Source organism: Natator depressus, chromosome 11 (genome assembly GCF_965152275.1).
Source record: "Natator depressus isolate rNatDep1 chromosome 11, rNatDep2.hap1, whole genome shotgun sequence".
Taxonomy (NCBI): Eukaryota; Metazoa; Chordata; order Testudines; family Cheloniidae; genus Natator; species Natator depressus.
Genome location: NC_134244.1, coordinates 4,872,835 through 4,894,519, shown reverse-complemented (window position 1 = coordinate 4,894,519; position 21,685 = coordinate 4,872,835). Strand labels below are relative to the sequence as shown.

The following is a 21,685-nucleotide window of genomic DNA, read 5'->3' as shown; positions in this document are numbered from 1 at the left end:
AATAGGTAAAGAGAGAAAAGCAGAGGTAGATTACAAGAGTAAAGAAACATAGGGGAGATCATTTCTAGAGAAGAATGCCAGAGGTAATGTTTATTCTGATGGCATTGCTTTTTACTCATTACAATTCTATGGCACAAGCAACATTCATAAGCGGCTGGTGTGTGGTCATTTAAACCTCAGTAAAAATCTCCCCCTACCATTTTCTGTGGCTGCCTTCACCTTCCCTGTTGGGATATGATTAGTTAGCTCCAGAAGAGCTAAGCAAGCCACAGACAGGACAGATATTTTCACCACCCACACATATATTTTCCTTCTCAGTGCCCTTTGACCAAGAGGGACTGTTGCCAGAATTCAGCATGGTAGCCGTGTTAGTCTGTATCAGCAAAAACAACGAGGAGTCCTTGTGGCACCTTAGAGACTAACACATTTATTTGGGCATAAGCTTTCATGGGCTAAAACCCACTTCATCAGATGCATGGAGTGGGGGAAAAAACAGTAGGCAGGTATATATACACAGTACATGAAAAGATGGGAGTTGCCTTACCAAGTGGGGGTGGGGGGGGTCAGTGCTAATGAGACAATTCAATTAAAGTGGAAGTGGACTATTCTCAACAGTAGAATACCAAAGAAGGGGGGGGAAATCACTTGTGTAGTGGTAATGAGGCCAATGTAAACAGGGTGGCCCATTTCAAACAATTGAGAAGAAGGTGTGAGTAACGATAGGGGGAAATTAGTATGGGGAAATTAGTTTTTGTAGTGACCCATCAAAAGTCACTACAAAAACTAATTTCCCCCTATTGTTACTCACACCTTCTTCTCAATCCTAGAATATCAGGGTTGGAAGGGACCCTCAGGAGGTCATATAGTCCAACCCCCAGCTCAAAGCAGGGCCAATCCCCAATTTTTTGCCCCAGATCCCTAAATGGCCCCCTCAAGGATTGAGCTCACAACCCTAGGTTTAGCAGGCTAATGCTCAGACCACTGAGCTATCCCTCCCCTCCATCAATTGTTTGAAATGGGCCACCCTGTTTACATTAGCCTCATTACCACTACAAAAGTGATTTCCCCCCCCCCTTCTTTGGTATTCTACTGTTGAGAATAGTCCACTTCCACTTTAATTGAATTGTCTCATTAGCACTGACCCCCCCTCCCCCACTTGGTAAGGCAACTCCCATCTTTTCATGTACTGTGTATATATACCTGCCTACTGTTTTTTCCCCCACTCCATGCATCTGATGAAGTGGGTTTTAGCCCACAAAAGCTTATGCCCAAATAAATGTGTTAGTCTCTAAGGTGTCACAAGGACTCCTTGTTGTTTTTATTCCAGAATGGCATAGCAGCAGATCTGCAGACTGATTTTTAATCTCAGTTTCCACATCTACAGCTGGCAATACAGCCAGCAGGCCACTTCAGCATCCCACTTTTGTAACATGTTTCAAGACCCCCCCATATAAAGTTACATTTTTTCTATCCCAGTTGGTAAAGGGACAGAAATGGCCAAAACGTTCAGGTGTGAAGCTACGTGACTGATATGTGAAGTATGCATGTGCATATGTATTCATGACACTACAAGCTTCAGCATATATCAGATGTAAGGCCTAACACTGTTTCTCAAGTACAAAATTGCAAAGGGAATCAATGTTCCCCCTATTTGAGGATGCATTTTAAGTGATGCTAATGCTGTATTCCACCATAATCACACATAATATCCCGCTCCTCTTTATGCAGATTCATACTACAGTACAGTAAAAAAAAACAAAACAAAACAAAACAAAAAAAACAGCAGATACTTTTAGTATAGAGGATAAGGAGTCATTTTGTATTATGCAAATTAAGTTACTCTTTTCTTTTTAGTTTATGGTTCACTCTCTCTGTAGATCAGCGGTTTTCAAACTTCATTGCACCGTGACGCCCTTCTGACAAGAAAAATTACTACATGACCCCAGGAGGGGGGACCGAAGCCGGTGTGCATCTGAGCCCTGCCACCTCAAGTGTATGTGTGGGTGGGGGGGCAAAGCACTGAGTCCCACTACCCTTCACGGTGCGGGGGAGGAGCCAAAGGGCTTCAGCCCCAGGTGGGGGGCTGTAACCTGAGCCCGATCACCCAGGGCTGAAGCCCTCAGGCTTCGGCTTCAACCCCAGGCAGTGGGGCTCGGGCTTCGGCTTCAGCCCCAGCAAGTCTAACACCAGCTCTGGGTGACCCTATTAAACAGGGTCCCGACCTAGTTTGAGAACTGGTGCTGTAGGGTGCTCTGGGATACTGTATAGGCAAGTGTTTTAGGTTCCTAAAACAAGCTTCAGTTCACTTCCAATCAGCATTCTTTTGTGGATCCTAGAAGTTCAGAAGCCAAAACATATGCGGAGGGGAAGTTGCATGAACTCGATACAGGGATCTTGTGTTTAGTTTTAATTTCTTACACAGGAACAAATGAAACATGTAGAAATATGGTTATCTTGGCAAGCTAAGAATTGCACTTAAGCAAATGCAGATGATCACGTCACTGGGTTTTAGTCAATTTAATGACTGGATTTTCTTCCAGGAATGTTCTCTAATTGTTTACCTTATCTAATACTTACTGTAGGAAGGACATGCCCACACAGGCAGGTTTGAAGGAGCTGATTTCATCTCTTTACAGGTCCTTCCTTACTACTAGCTCGGTGAGTAATGACTTACTCAGACAAACAGCTATCAGTATGAGATTAAATCTAATACAAAAGCTTCTTGGCTTTATACGCTCAAACTCCTCCTCCCACTCAGAACCAGTATTCATGTTTTTTATAACATTAAGGAACTCAGGAAGTTGTTATATTTTATTACCAAAACCAAGCAGCTTCACTGTGTTGGAGGTGGACAACCGGCAACCAAGTCTTACACAGAATCCAAGATTAAATGTTAATGAAGGCCCTTTTGCTTCCATTTTGCACCAACCGCCTGCCTCCAGTTGTGGATTTCTGCTGTCACAAACCAAACAGAACAATCCATCACTTATTTTAGTTTTGGCCATTATGGCAAATGGTAATAGAGGTCTATATGGGGACATCTGTTTTAAACTGAATGCTAACATCACACATATATACCACGTTAGTGTGGTATACATGCTAAACAGTACTAAAAGTTATGAAATTTTAGATGACAGTTATCCACTTTACTAATCACACAGAAATGTGCATTTTTGTGGCATTATAACCCAAATGTCTTTATCCCAGCTGAGTTAAGACACCGCTGGAATTATGAAAATGCAGAAAGTGACACTTAAAAGCCTTTCAGTTGATCTTTAACTGGCTAAGAAAATGAGTGCAGACATCAAGAGTTTCTCCTGCAACAACTGAAGACATCTCAAGCACCTACACGACAGAACCATTTCTTAAGCTACCTTATATGCCTGAAGTTACATGTTCTTGCAGGTGAAGACGCAGTCCTGAACTCTGGTCACTGCCAGTAAGAACAGGAAGCAATGCGTTTATAAAATAGTTTTAAATACAGTTACACACTGCAAAACATACAAGGTTAAGGATTAAAGTGACAAGAGAAGAGATTCAGGTTTAGAGATGCACTTCTCTTTAACCAACCCTATATCGCACATTGGTTAGTGCTCCCAGACTCTGTGTGCTAAGCCACTGTGCATAGTGAAGTTTTCTCCCCATAAGTTTCAAAGCTTGGGAAAACTTTATTGTGACGCATGGCTAGAAAGGGTTAAACATTGGCTGAATGACCCAAAGCCCTCCTTTAAAGTCATGTTAGAAAGGTATGTGAATGATAATTAGGGCAATTCATGCTAAATAGGCTAGAACTTTGAAATGCAAACCTATATTGTTAGAAGTGATACTAATTATGTGTATCTTAGATGCTACTCACAAACAGACAGTTCCTGTCTGTCACTATAACTATTGATTCACAGATCAAAAGGGAATATTAACATTTGGATGAATCTTGGGTAAAATAATGTCATTGTCTATATGTCTCTTTGGAGTTTGTAATAGACTGCCTAATGGATAAATTGCCCTATGTTAATTTGTGTAACTAATTACTGGTGGTGTTTAGAAAGCAAAAGGGTACATCAAAAGCCTATTGTTTAACCAGGACTGTGTGGTTAAGTAGATGCTAGAACACTGTGTAAAAAGGCCTTTGGGTCCTGATCCTGTTAATCTCAGATCTGCTTTAGCTTCATCAGGGGACATTTGAGTCACAAGACTGAGGTCCCAGTTATGCTGGTATGCCCTGAATATGATATTTGGACATTGGACTATAAACTATTTCTGAAAGAACTCTTTGCAACTACAAAGCTCACCATCTCTGCTATGAATCTGAACCTCGATGAATTGAACTCATGTCTGTATGTATATTGATCTTTTAACCACATTCTCTCTCTTTTGTTTTTTAATACATTTTAGTTTAGTTAATAAGAATTGGCTGTAGCGTGTATTTGGGTAAGTTCTGAAACATTCATTAACCTGGAAGGTAACGTGTCCAATTCTTTGGGATTGATAGAACCCTTTATTTTATATTATGAAATAAGATTTTCAGAAATCATCATATTTGACTTAGGTACCTCGATGGAGGCCTGAGGATGGATCACTTTAAGGGAACTGGTTTCAGAGTAGCAGCCGTGTTAGTCTGTATTCGCAAAAAGAAAAGGAGTACTTGTGGCACCTTAGAGACTAACCAATTTATCTGAGCATGAGCTTTCGTGAGCTACAGCTCACTTCATCGGATGCATACTGTGGAAACTGCAGAAGACATTATATACACAGAGACCATGAAACAATACCTCCTCCCACCCCACTCTCCTGCTGGTAATAGCTTATCTAAAGTGATCATCAAGTTGGGCCATTTCCAGCACAAATCCAGGTTTTCTCACCCTCCGCCCCCCCACACACAAACTCACTCTCCTGCTGGTAACAGCCCATTCAAAGTGACCACTCTCTTCACAATGTGTATGATAATCAAGGTGGGCCATTTCCTGCACAAATCCAGGTTCTCTCACCCCCTCACCCCCCTCCAAAAACCACACACACAAACTCACTCTCCTGCTGGTAATAGCCTATCCAAAGTGACCACTCTCCTTACAACGTGCATGAAAATCAAGGTGGGCCATTTCCAGCACAAATCCAGGTTTTCTCACCCCCCCCCCCCCCACACACACAAACTCACTCTCCTGCTGGCAATAGCTCATCCAAACTGACCACTCTCCCCACAATGTGTATGACAATCAAGGTGGGCCATTTCCAGCATAAATCCAAGTTTAACCAGAACGTCTGGGGGGGGGGGGGGGGCAAGGGGAAATAGGCTACCTTGCATAATGGACTTAGCCACTCCCAGTCTCTATTTAAGCCTAAATTAATAGTATCCAATTTGCAAAATGAATTCCAATTCAGCAGTTTCTCGCTGGAATCTGGATTTGAAGTTTTTTTTGTTGTAAGATAGCGACCTTCATGTCTGTGATTGCGTGACCAGAGAGATTGAAGTGTTCTCCAACTGGTTTATGAATGTTATAATTCTTGACATCTGATTTGTGTCCATTTATTCTTTTACGTAGAGACTGTCCAGTTGGTCCAATATACATGGCAAAGGGGCATTGCTGGCACATGATGGCATATATCACATTGGTGGATGTGCAGGTGAACGAGCCTCTGATAGTGTGGCTGACGTTATTAGGCCCTGTGATGGTGTCCCCTGAATAGATATGTGGGCAAAGTTGGCAACGGGCTTTGTTGCAAGGATAGGTTCCTGGGTTAGTGGTTCTGTTGTGTGGTATGTGGTTGTTGGTGAGTATTCGCTTCAGGTTGGGAGGTTGTCTGTAGGCAAGGACTGGCCTGTCTCCCAAGATTTGTGAGAGTGTTGGATCATCCTTCAGGATAGGTTGTAGATCCTTAATAATGTGTTAAAGGGGTTTTAGTTGGGGGCTGAAGGTGACGGCTAGTGGCGTTATGTGATATATGCCATCATGTGCCAGCATTGCCCCTCTGCCATGTATATTGGTCAAACTGGACAGTCTCTACGTAAAAGAATAAATGGACACAAATCAGATGTCAAGAATTATAACATTCATAAACCAGTCGGAGAACACTTCAATCTCTCTGGTCACACGATTACAGACATGAAAGTTGCGATATTACAACAGAAAAACTTCAAATCCAGACTCCAGCGAGAGACTGTTGAATTGGAATTCATTTGCAAATTGGATACAATTAACTTAGGCTTGAATAGAGACTGGGAGTGGCTAAGTCATTATGCAAGGTAACCTATTTCCCCTTGTTTTTTCCTCCCCCCTTCCCCCCCCCCCGACGTTCTTGTTAAACCCTGGATTTGTGCTGGAAACGGCCCACCTTGATTATCATACACATTGTAAGGAGAGTGATCACTTTAGATAAACTATTACCAGCAGGAGAGTGGGGTGGGGGGGAGAGAAAACCTTTTGTAGTGGTAAACACCCATTTTTTCATGGTTTGTGTGTATAAAAAGATCTTTTGTACTTTCCACAGTATGCATCCGATGAAGTGAGCTGTAGCTCACGAAAGCTTATGCTCAAATAAATGTGTTAGTCTCTAAGGTGCCACAAGTCCTCCTTTTCTCATTGATAGAGTAGATCCCGGTTTGCATTTTATGATTGTTTTATATGTAACCATTTCTGTTTTCATTATCCTTCCCCACTAGCTCTTAAATCTTCAACAGTGAAATTTATTATTGTTTTCATTAAAAACATATCTCTGTGCTGTACTTTTCTATACGAGTTGATCCTCAGTTGAATCAAACGAGCTAGTGTACACGCTGTCCGCTTGGGGATAGCAAACCTGATAATTTCTGTGAGTGTCCACTGACAGGGGCTGTATACTACAGGAAATGCTTTGGGCTCAGGTGCACCTATTGTTGTCCTGCAAGGCAAAGTAAGGGCTGGCAGAGCCCAGAGGAAATTGTTTGGGTAGCTAACAGACTGGTGGGGTCAGGGAACTGGCACCTAGTTAAGCACCCGCCCTAGAGGCAGAGGAATGACAAGGTGACTCTCAATCCTGGCCCCCTGAGAAAGTGTCACAGGAAGGACATACACACAGGGCCGTCCCTAGCTATTTTGGTACCCTACGCAGCCCCAGGCCTCCACTGCAGGGAGCGGGGTGGGGGGATGGAGGGGCTGGCCCCAGGCCTCTGCGGGCAGGACTGGCCACTTCCTGCGGTAAGTGGAGTGACCCGGCCCCAGCCTGCTTTGCTCCCCTGGCTCCCAGGCTTGGTGGGAGGGGAGAACCGCCACGCCCCCCAGCACTCGCTGGCAGCGCTGCTGGGAGCCAGGGGAGCAGAGCAGGCTGGGGCCAGATCGCTCCACTTACCATGCGGTGAGTGCAGGGTTGGGCCTGGCTGCAATCTTCAGGGGAGTGAGAGCGGGGCTGGAGGAGCAGGGGCAGGGGCCTGGGGAAGAGCCGGAGCAGGGGCTGGAACAGCATGCAGCTGCGCAGGGCACCAGGAAATTTGGTGCCCCAAATTTCCTGGTGCCCAGCGCAACTGCGTGCTTTGCGTATGGGTAAGGATGGCCCTGCATACTCAGAAACATGTGAAGCATAAATCAATAGTATTAACCAGTGCCGCTCTGCGAGGTGGTTTTGTTCAATTAGGTTTGCAGTCAGCACGCTCAACGTCACCAACTTAGTATGTTTTATTGATTTTGAAAGATACAGAAGTATTGACTGTATTATCATGGGGTGATTGTCACAGATAGCACTGCCTCATTCCCAGTGCAGTTCAGCTGTGTGCGCACTTTAATTAGTCATTATAATTATTCTTGGGCAACTTAGGCTATGAGCTGAGTAGCAGAAGTGCTATATACCCAGCAGATGACTCAAAGGTTACTGACACAGCCCAGAATGCTAGTTCTGTGCAGAAACTAACATTCCCCAGAGATTCAAACTCCACTCTTTCCAAAGTCATCCAGGATAAGGGCTGCAAGCTGACATTTCCCACTCATTACAAACTACGGACATTTCTCTTTCAATCACTTCGATATTGCCTATGCTAATATCCTGCCTAATATGGAGAGTGCCTGCCTCTCCTGGCTTTTTATTCACTAGATTTAGAGCAAGATTTTGACCACATCTACTGCGGATTCCTCATTGTTTCTTTCATGTTGAAGCTGTTGAATCCTGTTGTAATAACGAATCGATCGGTCCCAAACCTTCTGAGGCAGGGGGAGTTTTCAGAGGAGAATATTCACTCTATAAGGATTTTATGGGCTAGCTTACAAATATATGAAGATGAAGGCACCCCAGTGTGTTTGCATCAAGAACAGGAAACCCAAATTTACTTAGAATTACAAAGCAAAGGTGTTATATTGTCAGCATTTCCACTGGGGATTGGATGGAGTCTCATTTCTTCACAGCTTTGATGCAGTCTTCCCAGAAAGCATCTTTCTGAGTGCCTTGGAATTGTCTCCTTCTGGTGCTGAAGGCCACCTTTTATGATCTGCGAGAAGTGATACCAAAAACAATCCGTTCATTTGCAAAACTAGCCCTCTACTCTTCTATCCTCCCACACCCAGTCACCACCCTTCCCAAGTTTCATCACTGGAAGACACTATCCCATGAACCCATTTTTACCTGGTATTTCCCAAGTGGAGGAATATAAGCTTTGACCAGCATCCACCTTCACAGTTTCCCCAGTTATAAAGGATGCAGCAGGAGAGAGCAGGAAACACACTGTAGGGGAGACCTAACAATGAAGAATTATGCCATTTACTTACCCAAATTTCTGGGGATTTGTGTCTGTTACAAAGTATGTAATGGCTGATTTAGGTGTGAGACACCTACTGAGGCATACTCATTTTGTGCAGATGCCTGGGGATATGGGTCATCAGCAACTTTAAGCCAAGTTCCCAACAACAGCCATGGCTGCCACTTAAGTAATATAGCTTAATACAACAAAGCTTTTAAGTTGAGCAGCAGACCATAACTCTCTACCTTCCATACCAAGGCCAGAAAAAGTTTTAAAGAGGTTTCATTATTTTGTCAAAGAAAAGAGTGTTCTTACTGATCAGCCAGTTGACTGGAAGATGGCTTAATCCCTTATGCTTTTACTTTCTGACGTTACCATTCAATACTTTCAGTTCTTTTCTCATTTAGTCAGCTTCCTTTGTAACTAAGTTGAGAACAAAAAGAAAAGGAGTACTTGTGGCACCTTAGAGACTAACCAATTTATTTGAGCATAAGCTTTCGTGAGCTACAGCTTATGCTCAAATAAATTGGTTAGTCTCTAAGGTGCCACAAGTACTCCTTTTCTTTTTGCGAATACAGACTAACACGGCTGTTACTCTGTAAGTTGAGAACTTATTTGACCAGGAACAAATACTTACAATACATTTTAAATTCTCAGAGTATGTTTGGATAAATCTCCTAATGGGATGATTCTTTTTAAGTCTTCAAGCAATTCTTTGCACACTACTGTCCCCTTCTCCAAGCTCTCCCTCTTCTAACACCCTCACCACCTCAATATTAACCCTTTATTGTCCTCCATATACTATAATGGTGTCAGGACAGAGCTACAGGTAGAATCAGGAACATGTTCTGAAATGCATTACCTCCTCAGGAATTCCCAGTCTCTTGGCTGGAATCTTTTGGATGTAGTTTTTAAACATCTCTTCACCAAGTTCTTTATAGTTTGCAACAGCGGTTTCTGAAAATATTACTCCCTATATTGAAAACAAAAAGCACAGTGAGATCAAAGTATTGTTGCATAAATTTAAATTCTGAAAAATTTAAAACCCTGACACATTTTTACCATCTAAACAGCACTTGGCTGTGAGTTTTTTAAACTGGGCTTGGACAGAATAATGAGACACTTTAGTTATAATGCAGGTAGCTATTAGCATCTTCATTATTAAACAGTGTCATTCAAGTCATTGGTTACTGTTATGCTGGTCTTTCCATTCAAAATCCTAGTTTTCCCAAATTTGCAATTAATTCCTCAATCTCAGCTCAACAGCTCCAAACATTGGGTATAAAATCTGAACCCAAAAGATTTTTTTTGGAATTACAAATAATTAAGATTTGCTTTTATTGAAGGAGAGCAAAATAATCCAAATAGGACAGCCAAAGGTTTCTTCTTGTCTTACAGACCCCTACACTGGCTTTACTATGTGTGTTCTGGTACCACCCAGAGTCCCAGCCAGATTCAGGGCCCCATGTTTTAGGTTCTGTATTGATGTAGAGAAAGAGACTGTCCCTGCCCTGAAGACTTTCCACTCTAGATTAAGAAGGTTGTAGCAGATAGAAGGGATGGAGGAGGGAAGATGAAAGTAACAGCAATTGGAACATAGGGTTACATGACCAGCTATGTTCATAATCTGCATGTTTCAAGACTGTTGGTTTTTTAAACAGGAGAAATGTTCTGAATTCCAACCAAAATTTTCCATGCCATTAATCCATAGTGTGACTATTAAGGTGATAGGAGTCTTACAGGAATGTGGACCACAGCTTTTTTGGGAATTAGGGGAATAGTGTTTAATGCACAAGCAAGTTATTTCCTTTAGAAACACACACTGCTTCCCTCGTACATGTTTCCTTGGTGCCCCGCCCAGATCCTGCAGTGAAAAGTTCTTGGGGGTTACCGCAAAAGTGGTGCACCCATACAGGATAGCTGTGCATATCTGTGTGTCTCCTGACTACAATATGGATTTTCATAATTGACACAGTAATGAAACCATTACAGGCTAGCCAGTAAATAACTGTCCTCTAATGTTAATACATAATTTGATATATCTGACAATTATAGTATTGTGCACTGGGTACACGACGTATTAAAATGCAAGCACTGTGTGAATTAAAAAATATATGTTTACTTATCCGAGATGCTGCTTGGCATATGCAATAATGTATAATTGATATGATTAAATGGATAATTATTAAGTCTTTTTAAAAAGCCAGACACACACATTATGTCTCATTACACACAAGCTATGTTAATTTATTTCCCCAAGACTTAATAAACCTAAGAAACTAGGCAAAAATCTCAATGTTTAACCATCATTCAGTAGTTCTCATTGCAAATATATGATCAATTAAGTTTCACAGGAGCCGGAATGCAGCAACCTCTGAGGAAGCTTGAGTTTCTCTACCTGAATGGAGCTGCACGGTCTGCATCCAATTAAACAGCCCATCCCAACACCAACAATACTGCTTTTTTCTAGATAGGAAGCTTAACTGGACACACACCATCCCATAAAGGCAGAAGGAGGGTCCCCTTGCTGGCCTGTTTCCCAACTCTGACTTCTGTAAGGGAGAATGCAACATGGATTTTGAATGGGAAAGTACTGGGGAAAATTCTGCTCCTCCCACATATCTCTCACCAAAAAATAAATCAAATTTGCAGAAACAGACTCTGGTTTAGGATGCAACTTATAACAACTAGAACTGAAGCAATATCAACATTCAAAGCTAGGGCTGCCACGTCTCTTAATTCACAGCAGCATGCATTTGGAATAGGTAGTTAGTCTTTCCATAACATTATTTAAACCAATTACTCAATACATAATTAATTCCCAGTGATCTGGCAAGCATGTTCTAGCTAGCCTGTACATTGGATTCCTGTCTGTGTTGTGTTTCATTGATACGAATCATGAATAACCACCACCCCCCACTCTTCTATAGTGAATTCTTCTGCACACGCTAAACATCCATTTTTGCCCCCAAATAACCCCATTTTACGTATGAGGAAATTATGGCAAAAGAGTTTAAGAACTTGTTTGACATCCTAGAGAGAGAGATTCTGTGTCAGAGCTGGGGACAGAAGCCATTTCTCAACTCCCAGTCCCTGCACCATCACCACATAACTGTCCTTTCTACATAGCACACCTCCTGAATCACACACTCGTGTACCCCCCATTGAAATACCGAGTGTTGTATATGTTTTCAAAATGTGCTTTTGAAAGACATTTCTCCCCCACTCCCAAGTATCTTTCCCCTAAAGAAGAAAAATAGGGGAAGTGCTAATGTAAACACAGAAGTGGAAGTGATTTTACTGACCCCATGTTCCTGACAGACAGACCATCCAGTCAGTGCAAACAGACTCAGAGGGCCTTGAAGATGTTAAGAACACTTTAGAGTGGTGATGCTAAATGAAATTGAGCGTTCAAAGCAGACATGGGGATTTAGCCAACGTCCATAAATTCTGCATTTCTACCCCCCACGCCAGTTGGCTTTGAAAAATCTTAAACCTGGGACTATATCATTGATAAGTCTGATCATATTGTGTGTTGTTACTTACAGGGGCTACAGAGTTGATTCTCACTCCACTGTGGGCCCACTCTATGGCTAAACTCTTGGTTAGGTTATCCACTGCAGCTCTTGCTGCTCCAGTATGTCTATCACAGAGAAAGAAAGGAAAGAATCCATTTCAACAGATAACACTGTGCTCTCTCTCACCACCCCATTGAAGAATGTAAGAAAAATGTAAGTAACATAAAACAGTAACTACAAAGTTTTTGGCTGAGCCAGACAGACAATTGTATCTTCCAGCTTACTAAACAAACTCCAACAAGCTTGTTCTCCTAAGGAACAGCAAAGAGTCCAGAGGAAGCTTTGCTGAAAGACTACAGGTCATAAGATGGGTATGTGAGATGATACTACGAGGGAACCCCAGTGAACAAAATAATTACACAGCTGGACAGGTAAATCAAGTGCAACTGAAACCCAGAAGTTAATTTGCCAATAGTCATGTGACTATATAGAAGCCCAAAACATGATTAACAAGCCAGACACTGCCCCTTAGAGTGACCTGATGAAACCTCTTTCCATTTTAGTTTTATAGTAAATGAGACGGGGCTCAGGCTCTCCAGCTCTAGGTTTATTTTCCAAATGTGGTATTGGTATATTCTCAGTGAGAGCTCACACATCGGTCAATTCCAGAGCAAACTGAAGTGCGTGCACCACCTTGTGGATCTCTAAGTTATCTTTACACTGACTAGAACCAGACAGATTCCAGCTCTTAGATAGTAAGTGAAAAAAATACTAACAAAAAGTATAGCAAGTGCGTTATGTTGGTTTGTCTATGACAAGAGGCTCTGCTGGAGTTGCATTATGGTTGGGAGCTACCTATGAGCTGTGTGTGTGTGACTTCTACCTACTGTTCATACTCCCCTCTGCAGAGCCTTGGCACCTGTTGCTGCCAAAAATGCAACAAGAGAAGGAAAACTGCTGAAAGTAGATACACACGATCTCCTGCTCAAGAGACAAGGCACAACAGTGAACACACAAAGGAGTCAGCCTGTACTGATCAACCTTACTCCGGTATTTCCACTCAGGATTAGGGGCAGTAAAATTCCTGATCCTGTCCACTCCACAGCTTTCAGCAAATAAACCCCTGATGCTGTACATGAGAAGGTCATTCCAAAACAGATATCCGCATGGTGGGGGTTGGGGGAGGCTGAGTGAGGCTACCTGCAGGACAAGGTCAGAACGTGCTAGGGACACTCTGTGATGGGGTGTACCAACCCTGCACCGGGCCACTGGGACAGGACCAATCACTGTGGGTTGTAGCCAGACAGCCAGCCCCACCCCCCTCAGACCAGCATTGCTGGAAACACACGGGAGCCAAAAACCACAGGGCACTTAACATGAATTCCAGCACAGCCTTTGAAGCTGAGAGAAGCACAGGTGTGCTGCTACAATGTGCCACTGGGAACATATACAACAATTGGGCTCACAGCAGGCAGAGGCGCTGTGACAGACATGGCTCTTAGCCCCTACTAAAACAGCATGATGCACACACACCAACATCCTAGGTGGGAAAATATTTACCCTGATAAAAGAAGTGTCCAGTAGTCGAAACTTATTGTTTCTCCCTTGCAAGTGTGAACTACTCTTGCGAGAGCTGGCGTCACCCCGACAGACCAGCCCCAATTTAGCATAGAAAGGAGAAAGAGAATAAAGGAGTACAGAGGTATAAGTAGGGGACCTACAGCACCATGATTTTGGAGTGCTTTTCACTATCTATCTGCTGGTCAGATAAGTGACAGCCTCCCAAGGCTTCTGCAGCTAAGAGGGTCCCTAAGCCTTGTCCCTTATTCGTCTTTCCGCGGAATTGAGTGACCGATCCTGGCTTGGCACCGCTGGAATCGAGAGATGCAAGGAGGGTAAGAAGCACCCACACCTGATCTCCTATCTTTAGTGTACACATATTTTGAAATAGAGCTCTATACTTTGTTTTCTTTCTTTGGGATTGTAGCTTCAGTTTTGTAACTTGTTTGTGTGTGTAACATCTCTACACTTAAATAAGTAGGCACTAGCAATTTTGTAACCACATGATTAGAATCTAGTTTAATAAATTTTGGTAACCATTTATGCATAAGCCTGACTTGTTTCTCTGGTTTACTGTAAAGCAGCCAACACAATTAAAGAACCTCAGCCGTTTTGGCTATAAAGCCTGGCCATTAGGTGAGAGTACTAAGAGCCTAGCGTTGAGTTGTGCCGCCTCCACAGGGCAAACTCTTGGGGCACCTGTCAGTCAATCCTGACTGCCCGCTGCGAAGGAGCTCTGAGCTCTAGCAGTTAAAGTCACGGGTGTGGAGAGGCTCTTAGTGCTGCCATTGGGGCACCTGTCAGTCAGTGTTGACTGCCCGCTGCGAAGGAGCTCTGAGCTCTAGCAGTTAAAGTCACGGGTGGTTAGGACCTTGGGGCATCCGTCAGCCTAGCCCGGGCTGCCCGCCGCGAAGGGACAGTGCGTCCTAGCGGTTAAAGTCACGGATGGTATAAACGGGCATAGCTGGCACCTCACCAAACATCCCTGGCCATCGGCTAACATGGGTCCAGGATGCCACGCCCCCTCCCCCCTGCTGCACATGCTCCAGGTGGAAGGGACAGATAAAAGGAGGCAGCCCTGCTCTGTCCTGGCTGTCTGAAGAGGAGGAAGGATGTGTGCTGCAAGCCCCTGCAGAGGCACCAGCAAATCCCGAAGCAGTGGGAACCCTGGACCCGGACTATGCTGCGGACGACCAGCCAACCGCAGAGACTGACTAGGAAGCTGAGCTGCTGCCAGCCCAGGAGATTCCTGAGATGAGCCTTGCAGTAGGAAGTGACACAGGGAATGTATTAGAAGCCGATGCTTGAACCTTTAACCAGGAATTTCCCAGCTTCATAGGGCCCTGGGTCAGAAACCGGTGGAGTGGGGTGGGCCCTGGTTCCCCTCTTCCTCTCCCCCCACCCCCCGCACTTGCCACTAGGTGTGGCTACTGGGGGCTAAAGCCATAGACTGACTGACTGCTCTGTCTCACCCATAGTATCAGAGCCCCATAACTGTTATTGCCTGCCCCAGCCAGGAGGCTTCAGGCCTAGACTATTTGCTTTGCTCTGTCCTGCCCAGGGGTTGCAGACAGATTGTTTGCTCTGCCCTGCCAAGAGGATTAGAGCCCCCCAATTGCTATTGTTTGCCCCAGCCAGGAGGCTTGGGAGGCATAAACTGAGTGTTTGCTGGTCCCTGCATCCCCCCTCATCGAAACTGCCTGATGCAACAGGGAGTCCCGATGATTGTGTGACGGGGTGTACCAACCCCACACTGGGCCTATGGGGGTGTCCCCGCTTCACACGCAGGGCCCCCTGTGAGACACTCCTTCTCAACCAACAACCCCCACAAGACCCAAAATCATGCTACAACTAGAGAACAGATAAACTAGTAAATCCACAGTAGAAGAGGACAGCAACACTCTCTGCAGAGTACGACCAGTGCAGAAGTTGCATACACAGAACTCACAGGCAACTTTCACCCACATCACAACTTTTAAAAGAGGCTTCACTTACAGGCTACGCCTACACTGTGCCGCACTGCAGACTATGGGGGTGTGAACTGCAGAGCGCACCAAAGTGTTGCATGCTAACTGCCCCAGGTGGATGCTGTTGGCGTGAACTAACTGGTACAGCAGCACCCCGTTTATTTGATCTAACTGGGGCTGGGACCAGACTGGATAATCAAAAATTCAGATAATCTGGAAAATGGGAACACGTGAGGCTGCAGCGCCATCTAGTGGCCATAGGAGAGATGGCCTGCTTCTGGATGTATGGGCTGGTTGTTCGGTTAATGCGGAGAGCTGGATAATGGAGGGTCGGATAAACGAGGTTCTACTGTACCTAGTCCCAATAACGCAGTCCTCTTTCAAACAACACTACTAATTCGTGCCAGCAGCATCCACGAATAGGGTAGGGTAGTTAGCGTGCAACCCTTCCTAGTGTGCTCTGCAATTCACACCTGTGCACAGTGTAGACAAGCCCCTGGTTTTGTATAGTCCAGCTGGTGTGGAACACAGATTCAATCTATTGCTGCAGCTGTCTCTAAACTCATGATAGATCCCTGTACATACAGCAAATACACACAGAAAGACATGTGGAAACAGTGTGTCAAGGAAGAGCAGTAACTGCTCTTCCAAGCCCTGTTGCTGCCTAGTGCATGAATATTTTCTGTAAGAATAGCCCCTGTTCAAAAAGGAAGCCCTGCTGGGGTTGCTCAGCTGAAAGTGGTTAATACCGCTAGGTCAAAAAGGATAGGAAAGGTAAATAATCTTACGACATGCCAGGAAACCCCTTCCACATGTCAGCTACAATGTTGACAATGGCTCCTCCGTGCTCCTGCATCCAAGCATTGTACACTATATGAGGGGAGGAAAATAACCTACTTAGCATCTGCCTCTTTTCAAATGATTTTTCCTAATGATTAGCACACACAAGTGGGAGTCAAGACTCCTGGGTCTAATCCCAGCTCTGCCACAGACTTTAGGGACGCAAAATCACCTTGCGTCCCTAAACCACAGTCCCCACATCTTGAAAATGGGAACAACATGTATGCGATGTCAAGAGCAATTCATTAGTGTTTGCAAAGAGCTTTGAGAACTGCTGGTGGAAGGATTAGGATCTTGATTCCCACTAAACTACTTTGCATTCATAATTAATAACATGCACTTTTCTATCCAAGGATCACAGTGCGCAAACTTTACATTTAGCCTCCCATCCCTACTGTGAAAGAAGTATTAATTCTATTTGACAGATAGGGAAATCAGGCATTAAAGAGGTTAAGTGACTTGCCTAAGGCCACGTAAGTCTGTGGCAAAACCAGAAACAGACTTTTTGACTCCCAGGCCTGGCTGTAGCCACAAGACCATCCTTCCACTCTTTTCATAACAAACATAGAAGATATATATTTAGTTTAGGATGAGATTAATGAAACAGGCATCCAATGTGATGCAACTGTGTGCAGAGAGGAGGTGGGGGAACAACAGGCAGCCTTTTAAAGTTATTTGCCTACTGGTATTTCTTGCCACATCCAGTCCTCACCTGCCTTGCAGCAGTAGAAGGTCCCAGTCAGATTCGTTTCAATGACAGCATTCCAGCCCTTTGAACCGATGGCTTCAGCAGGACTGGGGAACTGGCCCCCTCCATTATTCACCAGGAAATCGATCCTGCCATGCAGATCCAGGGTGGATTTTACCAAAGCTTCCACCTAATAAAAGTAATTAAAAAAAAAAATCTATAAGAGGTCAATTGGTTTGTCTGTCTATCCCATTTTAGCAGTGTGTGCTCCCCATCTACAAAAAGAATGTGCCAATGCACTTACCAGCCTTCCACAAGTTCAGTGGTTCTCAAACTTTTGCATTGGTGACCCCTTTCACATAGTAAGCCTCTGAGTGCGACCCGTCTTATAAATTAAAAACACATTTTTATATATTTAAACACTATTATAAATGCTGGAGGCAAAGCGGGGTTTGGGGAGGAGGCTGACAGCTCGTGACCCCCCCATGTAATAACCTCGCAAACTCCTGAGCCCCAGTTTGAGAACTCCTGCACGAGTTCTTCTAGGCAACAACCTTGCAACTATACTCAGGCTGTGAGAGCTCAACTTGACAGCTTCAATTAACAGAGGACTGGGCAGAGTCAGTATTTGGATGGGACAGCTCCCAAAAATAACCCAGGTTCTGGAAGTGTCAGTATTGAAATAAAGGGAAAGCTGTGCAATTGGAGGTTATGTTTTTTTGATAAAATGTAAAAATGAAGCATTCAAATTCAAAGTTACTAAAATTCCTATGGCACTTTTCCTGAGATTGGCTCCTGGCCAAATTCCACATAAGGTAATTACTGATGCCTTCCAGTACTTAAATTCACTGCCGTTTTGAATGGATACAATATTTTTAATTCACTTACTGTTCTAAAAGTGGCCATATTGTGTTGCTGGTTATAATGGCTATTATATCCCATCCTCAGAAAGCTCTGCACTTCAGTAGCTGAGGGAGTAATCTTTACACACACACACACCCCTTCATTGTCTAAAGGCCCTTGCTGCTTGCTAAGGGCAGTAATATATCAAACAACAACAATCAGCTTTCTCAAGTGAAACAGGAGGCTATATTGACTACATTCACCACAGACAATCTTCCTGTGTCACACTGCCTGGTTTGGGACACAGCTAAGAATGCCAAAATACAGGGCAAGTACTCCAGACTTGTGGTATATTCCATGAGATTTCACCAAACCAGTAACAAATGTGCACTTCCAAAATACTATACAAGTTAACATGAAGCCACAAACAGTCCCCTTCAGGCATACTAGCCCCACATGCACCACTCAGACAAACCAGACTTCTGTGATAAATGATTATTAAACCCATAAATCACATATATTAGGTTCTTTCAGCTCCAGAGACCCAGCCACTTACCCCAGGTCAAAATATACTTCAAGATTTCACCCAAAAACCATGCTGGTAACCAATCCTTTAGTAAACTAAAACTAAAGGTAAAAGAGAGTTGTTAAAAGGTTAAAATGAATCATATCCATTACAGTTGATTTCAGAGTTTGCATATCGGGATCATAGTAGTGATGTTAAATCTGCTAACTTGCAATTAGTCTCTCTGGTTCACCCAAAAGATTGGGGAGTCCTCAGTCCATTGTTCAGAGCACCCCTTTGTTAGAAATCATAGTCCAGAGATGTGGAGCAGGAAAGAGACAAGGAGGTGATGACACAGTTTCCATATATACCCTCAGCCTATGTGCATGGAAAGTTACTGGTTCAAACAGAGTTTTGGATCACAGGTCCTTATATGCCATTGCTGAGTCATAGGGCATCCACTGTCTCCGTGCCCCCGAACTGTCTTTAGGAGGGGCCCACTGGAAGAGTTGATTCTCGTTAATGGACCAGTCTCGATGTAAATCTGCATTATGGGTGTTACCCAGGAACACCATGATACACAGATTTAAACAGGATAATAATACTTAGCAGACTATAACTTTTCCATCGATACTTTACAGGGCATGCTTTGTATAAGATTTATCTCAATTGTGCAACAGTGGTGATACATCAGTGGTTGCAACAGTGGTAATCTTTCTTTTCTACAGTGTCATATGATTGACAGTAACAACATCATAGAGGAAGGAGTAGGAAAAGAATCAAAACCATCCTAGTGTTCTCTTCAACAACTGCCAAAGGCATATTTGACTAAACAAATATGTTCCTATCTCCTATATAGGAGGAGTGGGGAAGTAATAAGAATACTCCAACAGTACTTATATTCAAATACTGTAAGAGGGTTTTAGAACAGACCATCTATTGCAATTTGCTACCATATTCTGGAGGAAACCCTCACAGTTCCCAGTTGAAAAAGAGGTGACCTAAACATGTCAGAGAGCCAGGAATTCTTAGATTTAATCCTACCTGATACTGACCTTCTCAGAGTATTGGGATAATCACTTAACCTTTCTGCCTCAGTTTCCTTATCTGTAAAGTGTAGCTTTTTATACTTAAAGCCTTGTCAACACAGGAGAGATAGTTAGCGTGTAACGTAATGTAAGACGAACTAATAGCGTGCCCACGGAATGGCTGTGCCCATTCAATTTGCATGTTTTTGTACATGACAGGTGTTTGGTGCACACTAAGCGCATGGCAGCCTGGGAGGGTATTCCATGATCCTTTGCTTCATTGCTGACCCCTGTGCATTTTGGGATTTTTCTCACTGTGCATTGTCAGATCATAGGAAACGCCAGGCAGAAGGCAGTGGAATTCTGGGACATAGGTTTAAATCTTAAAAAAAAATCCCATAATTCTGCTCTCTCCTTCCCCTGCTTCCTCTGTTTCTGGGTAGACTAGTGCCATTTTTGAATTACTGTCGGTAGCACCAACAATGCTCTACGCTATACTGGCAACCGCAAATACACCAAAGCCGGTGACAAATATTCGCCTATTTTTCTATTAAAAAAAGAAGGAATTGGAGACCATTTGAACAGCTGCCCATCAAATTATCCCTTGGATCAATTATTGTGCTCAATTTTTTCCTATAACTCATTTCCCTGTTCTGCATTAGCTGTCATAACAAGGTTCTGAGCACTGTTTATCCCCAGCCAAAAAGAAGATGCAGAGAGTTAATCTAGCATCTGTGGTCACAGAAAACGGACAAAAGAACGGGTAATGGGAATGTCCTGCTGACCAGGCAGATTCAAGAGCAGTGCAATCCTACAGGGGAAAGAACATCATTCACCATCCTTCTCATATACTGAGCTGGCAATATACAGAAGCATCAGAAACAAGAGGGCAGCGTGTGACCTATGTCTCACAAATAGAGCCACTAACTTAGCGCCACATCAACTCAGTAACTATGCCATGGGGGCTGGGGAGAACAGGGAAAGTACCTTGAACTTGACAGAGTTCAAACAAACGAATACAAAGTCTAACAACAGATAAGCTGCTAGTCACTGAATAAAATATTCAGTCTACAGCACGTTAAAAAAAGTTAAAACTCTGTAAGTACCAACTTTTAGCTATTACTATGTATTAGGTGAGTTTCTTTGGGCAGAATGTCCATCTCTTACTGTTCTTCACAGGAATTGTTAACATATTATTCGTGATTTTTTCAACTGCTGTTCAGTTGACTCCTGGCCTATCAGTGAAGATGAGGTGGGGAAAGTGTGAGCAGTACAACTGGGTGAGCTTTTTAGTCAACAGAATAAAAACAATGAAGTAACATGACAATGAAAATAAATTTAAGACTAGAGCTTAATGTCCTTACTTAAGTAGGTGCTTTTTTACCTGCCTAAAATTCCCCCTGGAGAGTTTCAATTTGAGATGGGCATCTTCACCTTTTGTCCTGAACTGTGTGTAGTGTTGCCATATTCTGTTCAACAACAGCTATGTTCCTCTTCAGAAGTAGCTGCATTTCAGTAGCAGGTGAAGTGACTCTTGTACACACTTTGGATGACAGGTATTATATGGCTGAAAATTTATATCCCCAAATAAAGACTTAAGATTGTAAATTAATGGAACATTTACAGCTGCATTATTAGAGTATTAAAAAGGTCAGAGTCAATTTAGTTATGAACTACAACTTACTAAACATCACAGTGAGGGGCACTGCTTAATTCTGGGAACTAAACAGCAGCCTTCCCCCATTATTTACCAGAACAGACATAAAGGAATACCAGTGTGACTGATACCAAGTCACACTGCTTTAATAAGGTGGGTGAAACTGTTGTAACAGCAATGAGAATAAGCTTTGCTGTAGGAAAGGAGATAAACAAAGAAATGACTGAAGTCTGAATTAAATCAAGTTTACTAGTGATTGAAAGCCAACTTGGTGTACCCTCTGGGCAGAATGCTGGGACATGGCGGGAGAAGAAGGAAAGTGCCTGCCACATACCTAGTGACTAGAAAAGGAGTACTTGTGGCACCTTAGAGACTAACACATTT

General features: G+C 43.4%; 1 protein-coding gene across 2 annotated transcripts in view; it reads right to left on the bottom strand.

Moving 5' to 3' along the window:
* Window positions 1–7,584: 7,584 nt before the first annotated feature.
* The window catches only part of PECR (peroxisomal trans-2-enoyl-CoA reductase), a 29,603-nt gene continuing 15,502 nt past the window's right edge, over window positions 7,585–21,685 (bottom strand). The window contains exons 3-8 of one of the 2 annotated variants that reach the window (XR_012641345.1): window positions 17,293–17,458; window positions 16,529–16,610; window positions 12,242–12,338; window positions 9,558–9,668; window positions 8,581–8,679; window positions 7,585–8,446 (exon numbers count right to left, since the gene is read on the bottom strand). Coding sequence is in view for 1 of the 2 variants with exons in the window: in XM_074966767.1 (XP_074822868.1) it covers window positions 8,358–8,446; window positions 8,581–8,692; window positions 9,558–9,668; window positions 12,242–12,338; window positions 16,529–16,610; window positions 17,293–17,458 (657 nt within the window). In the remaining variant the exon portion in view is untranslated. Of the gene's footprint in view, window positions 8,447–8,580; window positions 8,693–9,557; window positions 9,669–12,241; window positions 12,339–16,528; window positions 16,611–17,292; window positions 17,459–21,685 lie in introns of both variants that reach the window. The other variant, XM_074966767.1, reaches the window with a different exon arrangement.